This window comes from Saccostrea cucullata, unplaced genomic scaffold (genome assembly GCF_032062105.1).
Source record: "Saccostrea cucullata isolate Sc308-1 unplaced genomic scaffold, CSIRO_AGI_Scuc_v1 ctg15934, whole genome shotgun sequence".
In the NCBI taxonomy this organism is placed as follows: Eukaryota; Metazoa; Mollusca; class Bivalvia; order Ostreida; family Ostreidae; genus Saccostrea; species Saccostrea cuccullata.
Genome location: NW_026917974.1, coordinates 1 through 13,852, shown reverse-complemented (window position 1 = coordinate 13,852; position 13,852 = coordinate 1). Strand labels below are relative to the sequence as shown.

Below are 13,852 nucleotides of genomic sequence, written 5' to 3'. Positions count from 1 at the left end.
TTTTATTAGGTCACCTGAGTAAACTCAGGTGACCTATTGCTATCTGTTTTCATCCGTCGTCGTGCGTCGTGCATTGTGCATTAACATTTGAACATTTTCAGCTTCTTCTCTGCAACCACTGAACCAATTTCAACCAAATTTGGCACAAAGCATCTATGGGTGAAGGGGAACAAAAATTGTGAATTTCATGATCCCTGCCCCCCTGGTGCCTGAGGGGTGGGGCCAAAACCACTAAAATTAATGCAATCTTTAAAAATCTTCTTCTTTACTCCTGGACATCAAGCAGTCAAGCTGTTTGCATGATTGTAATCAGCAATGAGTCCTCTACCAAAATTGTGAAATTCATGGCCCTGGGGTCAGGGGTTCTAGTGCTAGGGCGGGGCTAAATAAGTAGGTAGTGATAATGCATTATTTCTTTGAAAATCTTCTCTGCTTCTGGGTATTAAATAAACTAACTAAGTACATAGTTATGATGAGCAAGAGTGCCTCTACCAAAATTGTGAATTTTATGGCCCCATGGTCAGGGGTTCTGGTGTTGGGGCGGGGCTCTATTGATTATATAGTGAAAATACATGAATTCTTTGAAAATCTTCTTCTCTGCTCCTGGTTATTAAATAAACTAACTAAGTACATAGTTATGATGAGCAAGAGTGCCTCTACCAAAATTGTGAATTTTATGGCCCCAGGGTCAGGGGTTCTTGTTTTAGGGTGGGGCTCTAATGATTATATAGTGAAATGCATGAATTCTTCGAACATCTTATCCTTTGCTCCTGGTTAATATGCTAGTGATATAATTACATATTTAAGGCCAGGATTTATTCTATTTTCAGTTTTACAAACCCTCAAGTCAAGGTTTTGAATTTTCAGAAAAAAAAAAAAAAAATTTCTTTCCGATGTCAAATTTGAGTCGGGATCGAGATTTCAAATTTACGAACTTGCACTTCCGGTTTTACGATGAAACGGCGGGTAAATAAAGCTAGATCTGAGAAGATAGCTTGGTTTAGTGAAACATTCATCGATAAGAGTGCCATTCAAAACGTTTCACCCGTTCAAAGGACGAATAAAATGCTGACGACTTTGTTGCACAATGACAAGCTGTTGAGATAATTATGTATTCGTTTCAAAGTAACTCTGTAAATTATTTTCCTCCCCCAGGTTTTAAACTGCCCGTGGTAGCTATTGCATATTGCCAGCGACATTGTTTAGGTCTCTGTTATAGCTTACAGTCTAAGCATCATTCTTCAGAAAGGGTTGCTTATGCATCAGATGTAATGAATAAAACTATGGGAGAAGTTAAGTCCATTTGAGGAAGAAATAATTAACAATAACCTGAAGAAATAAAAAAAAATTCAACTATTAAAAGGCAAGAATATACAAATATATACAGGCATGTAGTATCATTTGCATCAGCCAGAAAAATTATTTTACACTTAAGGGGGGACCTATGTCGTTCTACGTCAAAGCAGCGTTATGTGACGTCACAATAGCGACATTTGTTTTTACCTGTTGACTTTTGCCACTGTGATATAGACATAACATTGTTAATAATCAATAACGTACACAATTTACAAAAACAAAATTTATTCATCGTTAATAACAGTTTTATTTGATTAATGGAGTTTGTCAACATTAGAATTCTCTTCCTTTGGTTGGTAATTTAAAGCAATTTCAGTTGTGAAGAAATACATGTACTTTGATGATATGCTGATATATAAGTGCAAAAAGATTTTAGAGAAAATTCAGCAAAGAAAGTGGCTTAAATCAGAGAAATATGTTTAATTTTATGTTCAACATTAATTGTATTTTCTGGATAAAACTATGGAAAAAATGAAGAGTTGTACTTGTACTTATATTTGCTTATTGATTCATAGTACATGTAAATTTATTGTATAAAGTCATTCCTAGTTGTTGTTGACGGGGAAATGGGGGGGGGGGGGCAGAATGATTAGAATGAAAAAGAAAAGAATTTATCTGTTTAAATTGTTTCTAATCAAAACAAAATATTCGTTTTTCGCAAAATAGTTTTATATTCAGATGTTTGTCAGTGCTTACTTATCCTTTTTTAGTGCAGAAAGGTCAATATTTATTAAACAAGAGTACGAAAATAAAAGAAAACGTCATACTTCTCGTTTATTTTATCATAAAGGTATACTTTTTTCTTTGCTAAAATAAAGAGATAAATCAGTTCTTTCAAAAAATACGAATTACAACATTTTCACACAAAGACTTTTTAAGATATTACCTTTTATGCATGTCAAAATTGTAAAAAATACGACAAGAAAAAGGGGGTGATACTTACATTGCGCTCCTTTATAATTTTTCATGCGAGATAAATTAAAATGAATTTGCCTTCATTTTAAAGATACAAGTCATATAAAGTAAATACCTGTTGATTTCGATTGTGATTTGACATTTTTGGTTCTTTTTAGCGCATATTTAGAGTAGAACAATGATGTCTGAACATAATCTATTTTTAGCAATTCATCCTGTTTTTGCAGGTGCTCGTGTGTAAAAATAAGCATATAAAGGTATTGTTTTTAATACCTAAAAATTAAGAGCAAGTGGTCAGGAAAGAAATATCAAAGTTTTGAAAATTTCTCACAAAGACTTTTCGGACATAGGTCCCCCCTTAATTGAAAAAATGTTCACCCTACTCCAGTCTCCGCAATACTCCCTGTCTGTTTTATGATAGGAATTATAATTTTAGGCATCAAGTAAATTTTAGAACAATGTCTACATATTCACCAAACACATATTAAAAAAATGAAGATATATTGAAAGACTTTTAAAGAATTGATTTTGTAAAAATATATTTTGATCAACATCACAAAAGTTATATAACTGGCCCAAACTGGCAGATGATGAAATAAGCAATTAAATGTACTACTTTCCTATTTGTAAGCATTATGTGTCCAGTGGTAAGGAGCCTATTAGGATAGCATAAAAAAAGAATGTTCAAATGTTAATAATTGATTTATCAAAATTTTTTTTATTTCCTTCTCCTTCGGGACTTTTTAGCTCACCTGAGCCAAAGGCTCAAGTGAGCTTTTCTGATCACATTTTGTCCGGCGTCCGTCCGTCCGTCTAGCTGTCCGTCTGTCTGTCTGTAAACTTTTCACATTTTCGACTTTTTCTCAAGAACTGCTGGGCCAATTTCGACCAAACTTGCCACAAAGTATCCTTGGATGAAGGGGATTCAAGTTTGTTCAAATGAAGGGCCACGCCCTCATTCAAGGGGAGATAATTGGGAATTAATGAAAATTTAGTGGCATATTTTAAAAATCTTCTTCTCAAGAACCACTGTGCCAGGAAATATGAAACCTATGGGGAAACATCCTCAGGTAGTGTAGATTCAAGTTTGTTCAAATCATGACCCTCGGGGATAGGGCAGGGCCAAAATGGCCGACCAAAATTTTACATAGAAATATATAGGAAAATTCTTTAAAAATCTTCTTCTCAAGAATGGCAAAGCCATAATTCATCATATTTATATGGAAGCATGCTCAGGTAGTGTAGATTCAAGTTTGTTCAAATCATGACCCCCCAGGGTAGGGCGGGGCCAAAATGGCCGACCAAAGTTTTACATAGAAATATAGGAAAATTCTATAAAATCTTCTTCTCAAGAATGACAAAGCCATAATTCATCATATTTATATGGAAGCATGCTCAGGTAGTGTAGATTCAAGTTTGTTCAAATCAGACCCCCGGGGGTAGGGCGGGGCCAAAATGGCCGACCAAAGTTTTACATAGAAATATAGGAAAATTCTATAAAATCTTCTTCTCAAGAATGACAAAGCCATAATTCATCATATTTATATGGAAGCATGCTCAGGTAGTGTAGATTCAAGTTTGTTCAAATCATGACCCCCGGCGGTAGGGCGGGGCCAAAATGGCCGACCAAAGTTTTACATAGAAATATATAGGAAAATTCTTTAAAAATCTTCTTCTCAAGAATGGCAAAGCCATAATTCATCATATTTATATGGGAGCATGCTCAGGTAGTGTAGATTCATGTTTGTGCAAATCATGACCCCCCGGGGTAGGGCGGGGCCAAAATGGCCGACCAAAGTTTTACATAGAAATATATAGGAAAATTCTTTAAAATCTTCTTCTCAAGAATAATTCATCATATTTATATGGAAGCATGCTCAAGTAGTGTAGATTCAAATTTGTTCAAATCATGACCCCCGGGGGTAGGGCGGGGCCAAAATGGCCGACCAAAGTTTTACATAGAAATATAGGAAAATTCTATAAAATTTTCTTGTCAAGAATGACAAAGCCATAATTCATCATATTTATATGGAAGCATGCTCAAGTAGTGTAGATTCAAATTTGTTCAAATCATGACCCCCAGGGGTAGGACGGGGCCAAAATGGCCGACCAAAGTTTTACATAGAAATATATAGGAAAATTCTTTAAAAATCTTCTTCTCAAGAATGACCAAGCCATAATTCATCATATTTATATGGAAGCATCCTCAGGTAGTGTAGACTCAAGTTTGTTCAAATCATGACCCCCGGGGGTAGGGCGGGGCCAAAATGGCCGACCAAATTTTACATAGAAATATATAGGAAAATTCTTTAAAAATCTTCTTCTCAAGAATGACCAAGCCATAATTCATCATATTTACATGGAAGCATCCTCAGTTAGTGTAGATTCAAGTTTGTTCAAATCATGACCCCCGGGGGTAGGGCGGGGCCAAAATGGCCGACCAAAGTTTTACATAGAAATATATAGGAAAATTCTTTTAAAATCTTCTTCTCAAAGATAGAAAATCCATGATCGTTCATGGAACTACTTTTGGATTTTACTTTTTCAATAATAAACCAATGTATACTTTTACCTAGCCACAGTGCTCAGGTGAGCAATGTGGCCCATGGGCCTCTTGTTAAAGATATATATAGGAAAATTCTTTAAAAATGATTTTCTAAAAAACAGCAAATCCATGATTGGTCATGGGACTACTTTTGGATTTAAACTTTACAATAAAAAGCCATTTTCTACTTTTTCCTACCCTTAGTGCTCAGGTGAGCGATGTGGCCCATGGGCCTCTTGTTTATTCTCATGTTCATAACTAAACCTAAACATGAAAAAAAGGCTGGCCTTAAAATGAAGAAAGGGGCCTCTTTCAAAATAGATAATTTCAGGGCCGCTGGGTCAGGGGTACCAGGGGGTACTTTGACTAAAAATAAATTAATGCATTGAAATCTGCCCTTTGATAAGCAATGGTGCCTCTTTCAAAATTTGTGAATTTCATGGCTTTTGGATTAAAACACGAACCAAATACAATCGCTGGAAAGTTGTTACATGATACTCAGGTGACCTATAAGGCCCGTGGGCCTCTTGTTTAAAATACAAACTGCAGTCTCAGAAGAAACTTATGGCTAAGTTGTTGAGCTCATCCTTTTCAATTTATTTCTTGCTTTGAACCAAAAGTCATTATTATTGATCAAGCCAAAATTTAAAATGCCCCTATCCTTTGAAAAGTTTTGTGTTGTACCCCTTTGAAGTAATTTACATTAATAAATCCATGTGATCTTTTATTATTTCACATTAGTAAATAGCAGTTAGTCAGTAGTATACAGTAAACAAAGAGAACTCTGATTGCTCCTCATCAATGCAGATATGAGTGTAAAAAAAAAAAATCAGCATGTTAAATGTACTTCTTATTGTCTAGTTTGGGCTTTGTTTTTATGAAATATTTTTTTCTGGCAGTTTATGTAAAACATTTGATGAGAAACTACAAGGAATGGTGCAGGATTCCCTGAGTTATCTTTCCTTGTCGTGCGAGGAGGATCACAGAGTGGTGGGACCTGAGCCGTTCGACCGTCTCTCTGACACGGACACACTGTGTGAACACATACAGACAACCTGTAAAGCCGGCTTAGAAGAGTAAGAGTTGTTATGATTTTACTTGTAAAAAAGTAAACAAATTATATACTGCTTTCACAATAAGAGGAACTTTGTGGCAGTTTAAAAAACTTCTGAATCAACAAACAGAAAGTAATTTTCATTTTCTTTGCCAAATTGGGGTAGGGATGAGTGGGGGCTTGAAGGGAAATGTAAAGTATTTTATTTTATTTTCATAAGATTTTATAAATTGTACATTTTGCATAACAAAAGAGAAAGCATATTATAAGTAGAGCACACTATGACTTACTTCAGTCTGTTGTAAGAATTTATAATCAGATTTTTCCCACGACAGGTTGGAGGGCAAAATGGAGAGTATTTTATTTTTTTAATTCTCATTTATGAAATTATATATATACAAGATCATAATACCGTATAAGCAGAAATTTTAGCGAGGATTTAATTTTGGCATTAGTAGCTATAGGCTGCCAAGAGCGCTAAAATTGAATATCGCTAAAAATTAATTGTGCTTTATTTGTAATAGCTTCTTTAGTGAGCTTTTTAACATCGCTAAAATTACATCTCACTAATAATAAAACAATTTTTTAAGGACAAATCGCTAAATTTGCGTCTCGCTAAAATTTCTACTGATACAGTACGTTGATAGGTTACAGTAGGACTTGCTCTATAGTCAGCTGTAAGAATTTCCTTATTCACGTTCCCAATAAACAGATACTTGTTCTACTTGTTTTCTAGATATACATGTACATACATGTAAATGTATAAAAAAAATCAGGTCTTATCCTGGATGTTTAAAACTTTTCTGCTCATTACAGGTTATTGAAGTACCTGTCTGAACATTTGAAGTTATGGGAGAAATCATTGCAAGAAATAAAAGATGTGAACATTAATCAGCTAACACAAGACAAGTAAGATTTAGTGGATAAATTATACATACCAGTAGCCTACTGTAAAATCACATATTTTCCTGGGGTCAAATTTTCAAGGTTTGAGGGAAAAAATATTGGTTTGTTTGGATTTGATGTCATGATTTGGAATATTTTTAGTAGTAATGTAGTAATGTTATGAAATTTTACATTTCTTAGTGGTTTTGAATTTGTTGCTCTCTCCATACCTCGAAAACAGCGAAAATTAAACTCCCACAAAATTAGTGATTTCACAGTATTTCATATATGCACTGTTTTTTAGGTCACCTGAGTAAACTCAGGTGACCTATTGCTTTCTGTTTTCGTCCGTCGTCGTTCGTCGTGCGTCGTGCGTTAACATTTGAACATTTTCAGCTTCTTCTCTGCAACCACTGAACCAATTTCAACCAAATTTGGTACAAAGCATCTATGGGTGAAGGGGAACAAAAATTGTGAATTTCATGATCCCTGCCCCCCTGGGGCCTGAGGGGTGGGGCCAAAACCACTAAAATTAGTGCAATCTTTAAAAATCTTCTTCTTTACTCCTGGACATCAAGCAGTCAAACTGTTTGCATGATTGTAATCAGCAATGAGTCCTCTACCAAAATTGTGAAATTCATGGACCCAGGGTCAGGGGTTCTAGTGGTAGGGCGGGGCTAAATAAGTAGGTAGTGAAAATGCATTATTTCTTTGAAAATCTTCTTCTCTGCTCCTGGGTATCAAATAAACCAACTAAGTACATAGTTATGATGAGCAAGAGTGCCTCTACCAAAATTGTGAATTTTATGGCCCCAGGGTCAGGGGTTCTGGTGTTAGGGCAGGGCTCTATTGATTATTATAGTGAAAATACATTAATTCTTTGAAAATCTTGTTCTCTGCTCCTGGGTATTAAATAAACTTACTAAGTACATAGTTATGATAAGCAAGAGTGCCTCTACCAAAATTGTGGATTTTTTGGCCCCAGGATCAGGGGTTTTTGTTTTAGGGTGGGGCTCTAATGATTATATAGTGAAATGTATGAATTCTTTGAACATCTTATCCTTTGCTCTTGGTTAATATGCTAAAGATCTAATTACATATCTAAGGCCAGGATTTATTTTATTTTCGGTTTTACAAACCCTCCGCTCAAGGTTTTGAACTTTTAGAAAAAAATAAAACAATTTTTTTCTTTCCGATGTCAAATTTGAGTCGGGATCGAGATTTCAAATTTACGAACTCGCACTTCCGGTTTTTAGATGAAACGGCGGGTAAATAAAGCTAGATCCAAGAATTTAGCATGGTTTAGTGTAAAATTCATCGATAAGAGTGCCATTCAAAACGTTTCACCCGTTCAAAGGACAAATAAAATGCCGACGACTTTGTTGCACAATGACATGCTGGTGAGATAATTATGTATTCGTTTCAAAAGTAACTGTAAATTATTTTCCTCCCCCAGGTTTTAAACTGCCCGTGGTAGCTATTGCATATTGCCAGAGACATTGTTTAGGTCTCTGTTATAGCTTACAGTCTAAGCATCATTCTTCAGAAAATGGTTGCTTATGCATCAGATGTAATGAATAAAACTATGGGAGAAGTGAAGTCCATTTGAGGAAGAAATAAACAATAACCTGAAGTGAAGAAATAAAAAAAAATTCAACTATTAAAAGGCAAGAATATACAAATATATGTAGTATCATTTGTATCAGCCAGAAAAATTATTTTACACTTAATTGAAAAAAATGTTGACCCTACTCCCCAATACTTCCTGTCAGTTTTATGATAGGAATTATAATTTTAGGCATCAAGTAAATTTTAGAACAATGTCTACACATTCACCTAACACATATTAAGAAAATGAAGATGTATTGAAAGACTTTTAAAGAATTGATTTTTTAAAATATATTTTGATCAACATCACAAAATTTATATAACTGGCCCAAACTGGCAGATGATGAAATAAGCAATTAAATGTTCTACTTTCCTATTTGTAAGCATTATGTGTCCAGTGGTAAGGAGCCTATTAGGATAGCACAAAAAAGAATGTACAAATGTTAATAATTGATTTATAAAAAAAAATATTTCCTTTTCCTTTGGACTTTTTTATTCTCATGTTCATAACTAAACCTAAACGATAAAAAAAAAATGCTGGCCTTATAATGAAGAAAGGGTCCTCTTTCAAAATAGATAATTTCAGGGCTGCTGGGTCAGGGGTACCAAGGGGGTACTTTGACTAAAAATAAATTAATGCTTTGAAATCTGCCCTTTGATAAGCAATGGTGCCTCTTTCAAAATTCGTGAATTTCATGGCTTTTGGCTTAAAACACGAACCAAATACAATCGCTGGAAAGTTGTTACATGATACTCAGGTGACCTATAAGGCCCGTGGGCCTCTTGTTTAATATGTTACTTTCACAGATGGTGCTGTGGGAAAGGGGAACAAAAATTGTGTGTGTGTGTGGGGGGGGGGGATAAATTCTGTGGTTTGTAGGATTAGGTTATATATTGTCTAAGTCAGTGAAATATTTAGGTCTTATCGTGTGCCTGTTTTAACTGTTTGTCCTTGCCACAGGGTCCTTTTGGTAGGCAGACTGTGCTCTGCACTAGGAGATATGGTTCCAGCTCTTCAGCAATGCATCATGGGTAAATCTGCTATCCATGGGACAGATAGTCACAGGTAAAGTTTTAAAAATAGTTTGAAATCTGATGTGTAAAGGCAGTTATGTTAGGTATAGAATTTTTAGATAATTTGAGTCACTGTTATCTATATAACTTTTCACACTATATCTACTTACATTAGTTGGATTTACAAAGAATTTAGTGGTTTCCTTATTGAGTTTATCTAAGAGCTACTCTCCCACAGTTTGTCTTCATTCTCAGCACTCAACATTTCTTCCACAGTTATGGTCCATTTAGTTTTGGTGAACAAGAGCATTATACTAAGATAAATAATTCTATTATTATGAACAGGTTTTTGATTTGACAAGTTTTTAAGTTACTAATTAAAATATAGAAATATCTGGGAAGTTTTGATCTTATTTCATTAGACTTAATTGATACACAAGTAGACAATACTAAGATACACTGAGTACACATCATTAAAACTACAGGCTCATCAAAGGCTTTTAAAACTTTTATTTATTTGCTTGTTGTTTAGTTACTGTAAAATTTATTTGACAGAGGACAGAAAAAGCCATCTTCTCATAGTAGCAGTAAAAGTGTAGAAAATCCTGAATGGGTCAAGACGAAAGAGAGGCTGTGTAACTGTCACAAAGAGGCATACAGGTAACATTTACCTAGACAGTGTAGAAAAGCTGTGTAACTGTCACAAAGAGACATACAGGTAACATTTACCCTGACAGTGTAGAAAAGCTGTGTAACTGTCACAAAGAGGCATACAGGTAACATTTACCCAGTCAGTGTAGAAATGTTCTGTAACTGTTCACAAAGAGGCATACAGTTACTTTTACCTAGTCAGTGTAGAAAAGCTGTGTAACTGTCACAAAGAGGCATACAGGTAACATTTACCTAGTCAGTGTAGAAAAGCTGTGTAACTGTCACAAAGAGGCATACAGTTACTTTTACCTAGTCAGTGTAGAAAAGCTGTGTAACTGTCACAAAGAGGCATACAGGTAACATTTACCCAGACAGTGTAGAAAGGTTCTGTAACTGTTCACAAAGAGGCATACAGTTACATATACCTAGTCAGTGTAGAAAAGCTGTGTAACTGTCATAAAGAGGCATACAGGTAACATTTACCCAGACAGTGTAGAAAGGTTCTGTAACTGTTCACAAAGAGGCATACAGTTACATTTACCTAGTCAGTGTAGAAAAGCTGTGTAACTGTCATAAAGAGGCATACAGGTAACATTTACCCAGACAGTGTAGAAAGGTTCTGTAACTGTTCACAAAGAGGCATACAGTTACTTTTACCTAGACAGTTTAGAAAAGCTGTGTAACTGTCACAAAGAGGCATACAGGTAACATTTACCTAGTCAGTGTAGAAAAGCTGTGTAACTGTCACAAAGAGGCATACAGGTAACATTTACTCAGTCATTGTAGAAATTGTGTAACTGTCAAGTAGAGGCATACAGTTACATTTACTTAGTCAGAAAAACTGTATAACTGTCACAAAGAGGCATACAGTTAAATTTACCTAGTCAGTGTAGAAAAGCTGTGTAACTGTCACAAAAAAGCATACAGGTAACATTTACCTTGTCAGTGTAGAAGTGCTCTGTACTGTCACAAAGGGAGATATAGGTAACATTTACTCAGTCAGTGTAGAAAAATGTGTAACTGCCACAAAGAGGCATACAGGTAACATTTACCTAGTCAGTGTAGACAGGTTGTGTAACTGTCACAAAGAAGCATACAGGTAACATTACTCAGTCAGTGTAGAAAAATGTGTAACTGCCACAAAGAGGCATACAGGTAACATTTACCTAAACAGGTCATATCATTACAATACAGAATCTCAACCCTCTCATGAGTTGAACAATCATAAACTAAATGATTTTACCAGATTCATGAAATATTAGATAATTCATTTTCAAGCATCTGTCGACTCGGACAAAAGCAAACTTGCATGCTTTGATGGATGCTTGTGCTTCTTTTGGTAGTTCTTGAAAATCATGTTTCTAGAGTTTTATTTTCTCTCAAAAGGAATGCTTAAAAGATGATCGTTTAGATCTGAAGAGTATGCCATTATTTAAATGCCAAGATGACGAACTTCAGATAAAAAATTAGTAGTGTTTAGTAGAATTATATTTAATACGATGGTTATGCCCTAAATAATAGAAAGAAAAAACAGTATGATCATAGAGATGGTATTTCCTGGATGTCTCTACTTTCCATTTGATTGGTGCTCATTTCATTCAACATTATTTTTTATCTTTATATAATGGATTCTTAATTTAAATAAGTTAAAAGTCTGTTGATATTATAATCAAAAAATTTGTAGCAAAAAAAAAAAGAAAGATAAATGACATTTTATAATGATCTGTTGTCTTTGATATGAATACAGAGATACATGTATCACTTTTATAGTACATGTATTATGAAAATTAAATGCAAATTTCATTGAGTAGAAATTTAATTTCCTTTAGAATCTGGGTGGACCACTTAACAGAGACTGTGGTGTCCAGATTCAGGAGTGCAGTTTGTTCCAGAGAACATAGGAATGCCCTCATTCACTGTACAGTGAGTTCTGTTGTAGTTTTGTATTATTTTGCTATATAAATGGTATTGTTCTTTGACATGATCACAAAATAATGAATGTTTGCTGTAGAGGTGGGATGAGGTCAACATAGAGGAAGAAACCGAAGATGGGAAGAAGATCAGTTCCAAAATCAGGGTCCCAATGCAGGTAAAGAATCCTGGAATTCTTACAAAAAGGGATTTTTCTTCACTACCATATGACTTTTATATGTAATATGTGTTTTACAGTTATAATGTCAAGGCAAATTTTATGTTATGAATATCTCAAAACAAATCTAATATCATGATTACGTCAAGGCAAATCTGACAGCAAGATTATTTCAAGGCAAATCTAATGTCATGATTACCTCTAGGCAGATCTAATGTCATGATCACCTCTAGGCTAATCTAATGTCATGATTACCTCAAGGCAAATCTGACAGCAATATTAACTTAAGGCAAATCTAATGTCATGATTACCTCAAGGCAAATGTATTGTTATGATTGCCTCAAGGCAAATCTGATGTCATGATTGCCTCAAGGCAAATCTGATGTCATGATTACCTCAAGGCAAATCTGATGTCATGATTACCTCAAGGCAAATGTATTATTATGATTGCCTCAAGGCAAATCTGATGTCATGATTGCCTCAAGGCAAATCTGATGTCATGATTACCTTGAGGCAAATCTAATGTCATGATTAACTCAAGACAAATCTAATGTCATAATTGCCTCAAGGTAAAATTGACATCAGGGTTATCTCAAGGCAGATCTAATGTCATGATCACCTCTAGGGCTAATCTAATGTCATGATTACCCCAAGGCAAATCTAATTTCATGTTTACCTCAAGGAAAATCTAATATCATGATTACCTCAAGGCAAATTTAATGTCATGATTACCTCAAGGCAAATCTAATATCATGATTACCTCAAGGCAAATCTAATGTCATGATTATATCAAAACAAATCTGATGTCATGATTACTTGAAGGCAAATCTTATACCACCTTTCCCTCAGAATTTACTTAAAAAATAAATCCAGGACCTGTTAGGGTTACTACCGTAGTAATGTAGTAATAGTTTGTGTGATTGTACTCTGCAGGCCTCCTGGTATGTCCAAGATCTGCTGTACAGTCTGTGTAGAGAAATCAACAGAGTGGGAGGGCATGCAGTGCAAAGGTATAGTATTACTCTCATTGAAAGATATATTATATACCGTATAAGCAGAATTTTTAGTGAGGATTTAATTTTAGCATTATTAGTGAGGGTGCTGAGATTGCTAATATAAAATATCTTTAATAATTAATTGCATTTTATATGTAATAGCTTCTTTAGTGAGCATTTTAAAATTGCTAACATTACATTTTGCTAAAAATTGAAAACCAATTTTTGAGGACAAATCGCTGAATTTGCCTGTCACTTAAATTTCCACTTATACGGTGCATAAAGTAATTAATATAATCAATTGTGATCCACAAAATCCTCAAATCTGGATTTCCTGTGAAAATGATGACTCTTCAAGATGCAAAATAACATAAATATATTTTTTCCAGGGGTACATTGCAACAACTTGTCTTCAAAGTATCAGATGCAGTAATGAAATGCTTTGAAGAGGTTATTTCTCACAGCAAGAAGAATGACAAGGACTATCTTCCTCTGACTCAACAGAGGGCTCTTCAACTCATCTTTGACATAAAATTCATCCTACAAATAATTCCCAGGAAAGATGACACTGTGGTATGTGTTCTTATCCATTTATTAATTCTAAGACAAAAATGTTAAAGAACATGAGCAATATGTTCATCATGTTTAGAATACCAAATCAATTCACTGTAAAGTGTTCTTTGAACTGAAAAGAAATCATTCCCAGATAGGAACTTATGTTGAGATCTGTAAAGCTTTTT

The 13,852-nt window shown here is 34.7% G+C and overlaps 1 protein-coding gene across 1 annotated transcript; it reads left to right on the top strand.

Annotated features, from left to right (window-relative positions):
* Positions 1–5,689: 5,689 nt before the first annotated feature.
* On the top strand, positions 5,690–13,685 carry LOC134271684 (conserved oligomeric Golgi complex subunit 1-like; the record flags this gene model as incomplete). The annotated part of the gene is made up of 8 exons (XM_062753927.1): positions 5,690–5,892; positions 6,687–6,779; positions 9,325–9,429; positions 9,933–10,037; positions 11,858–11,951; positions 12,040–12,117; positions 13,051–13,127; positions 13,502–13,685. Coding segments are annotated over exons 1-8 (879 nt in total), but the record flags the coding sequence as incomplete, so codon positions are not given.
* Positions 13,686–13,852: the final 167 nt, after the last annotated feature.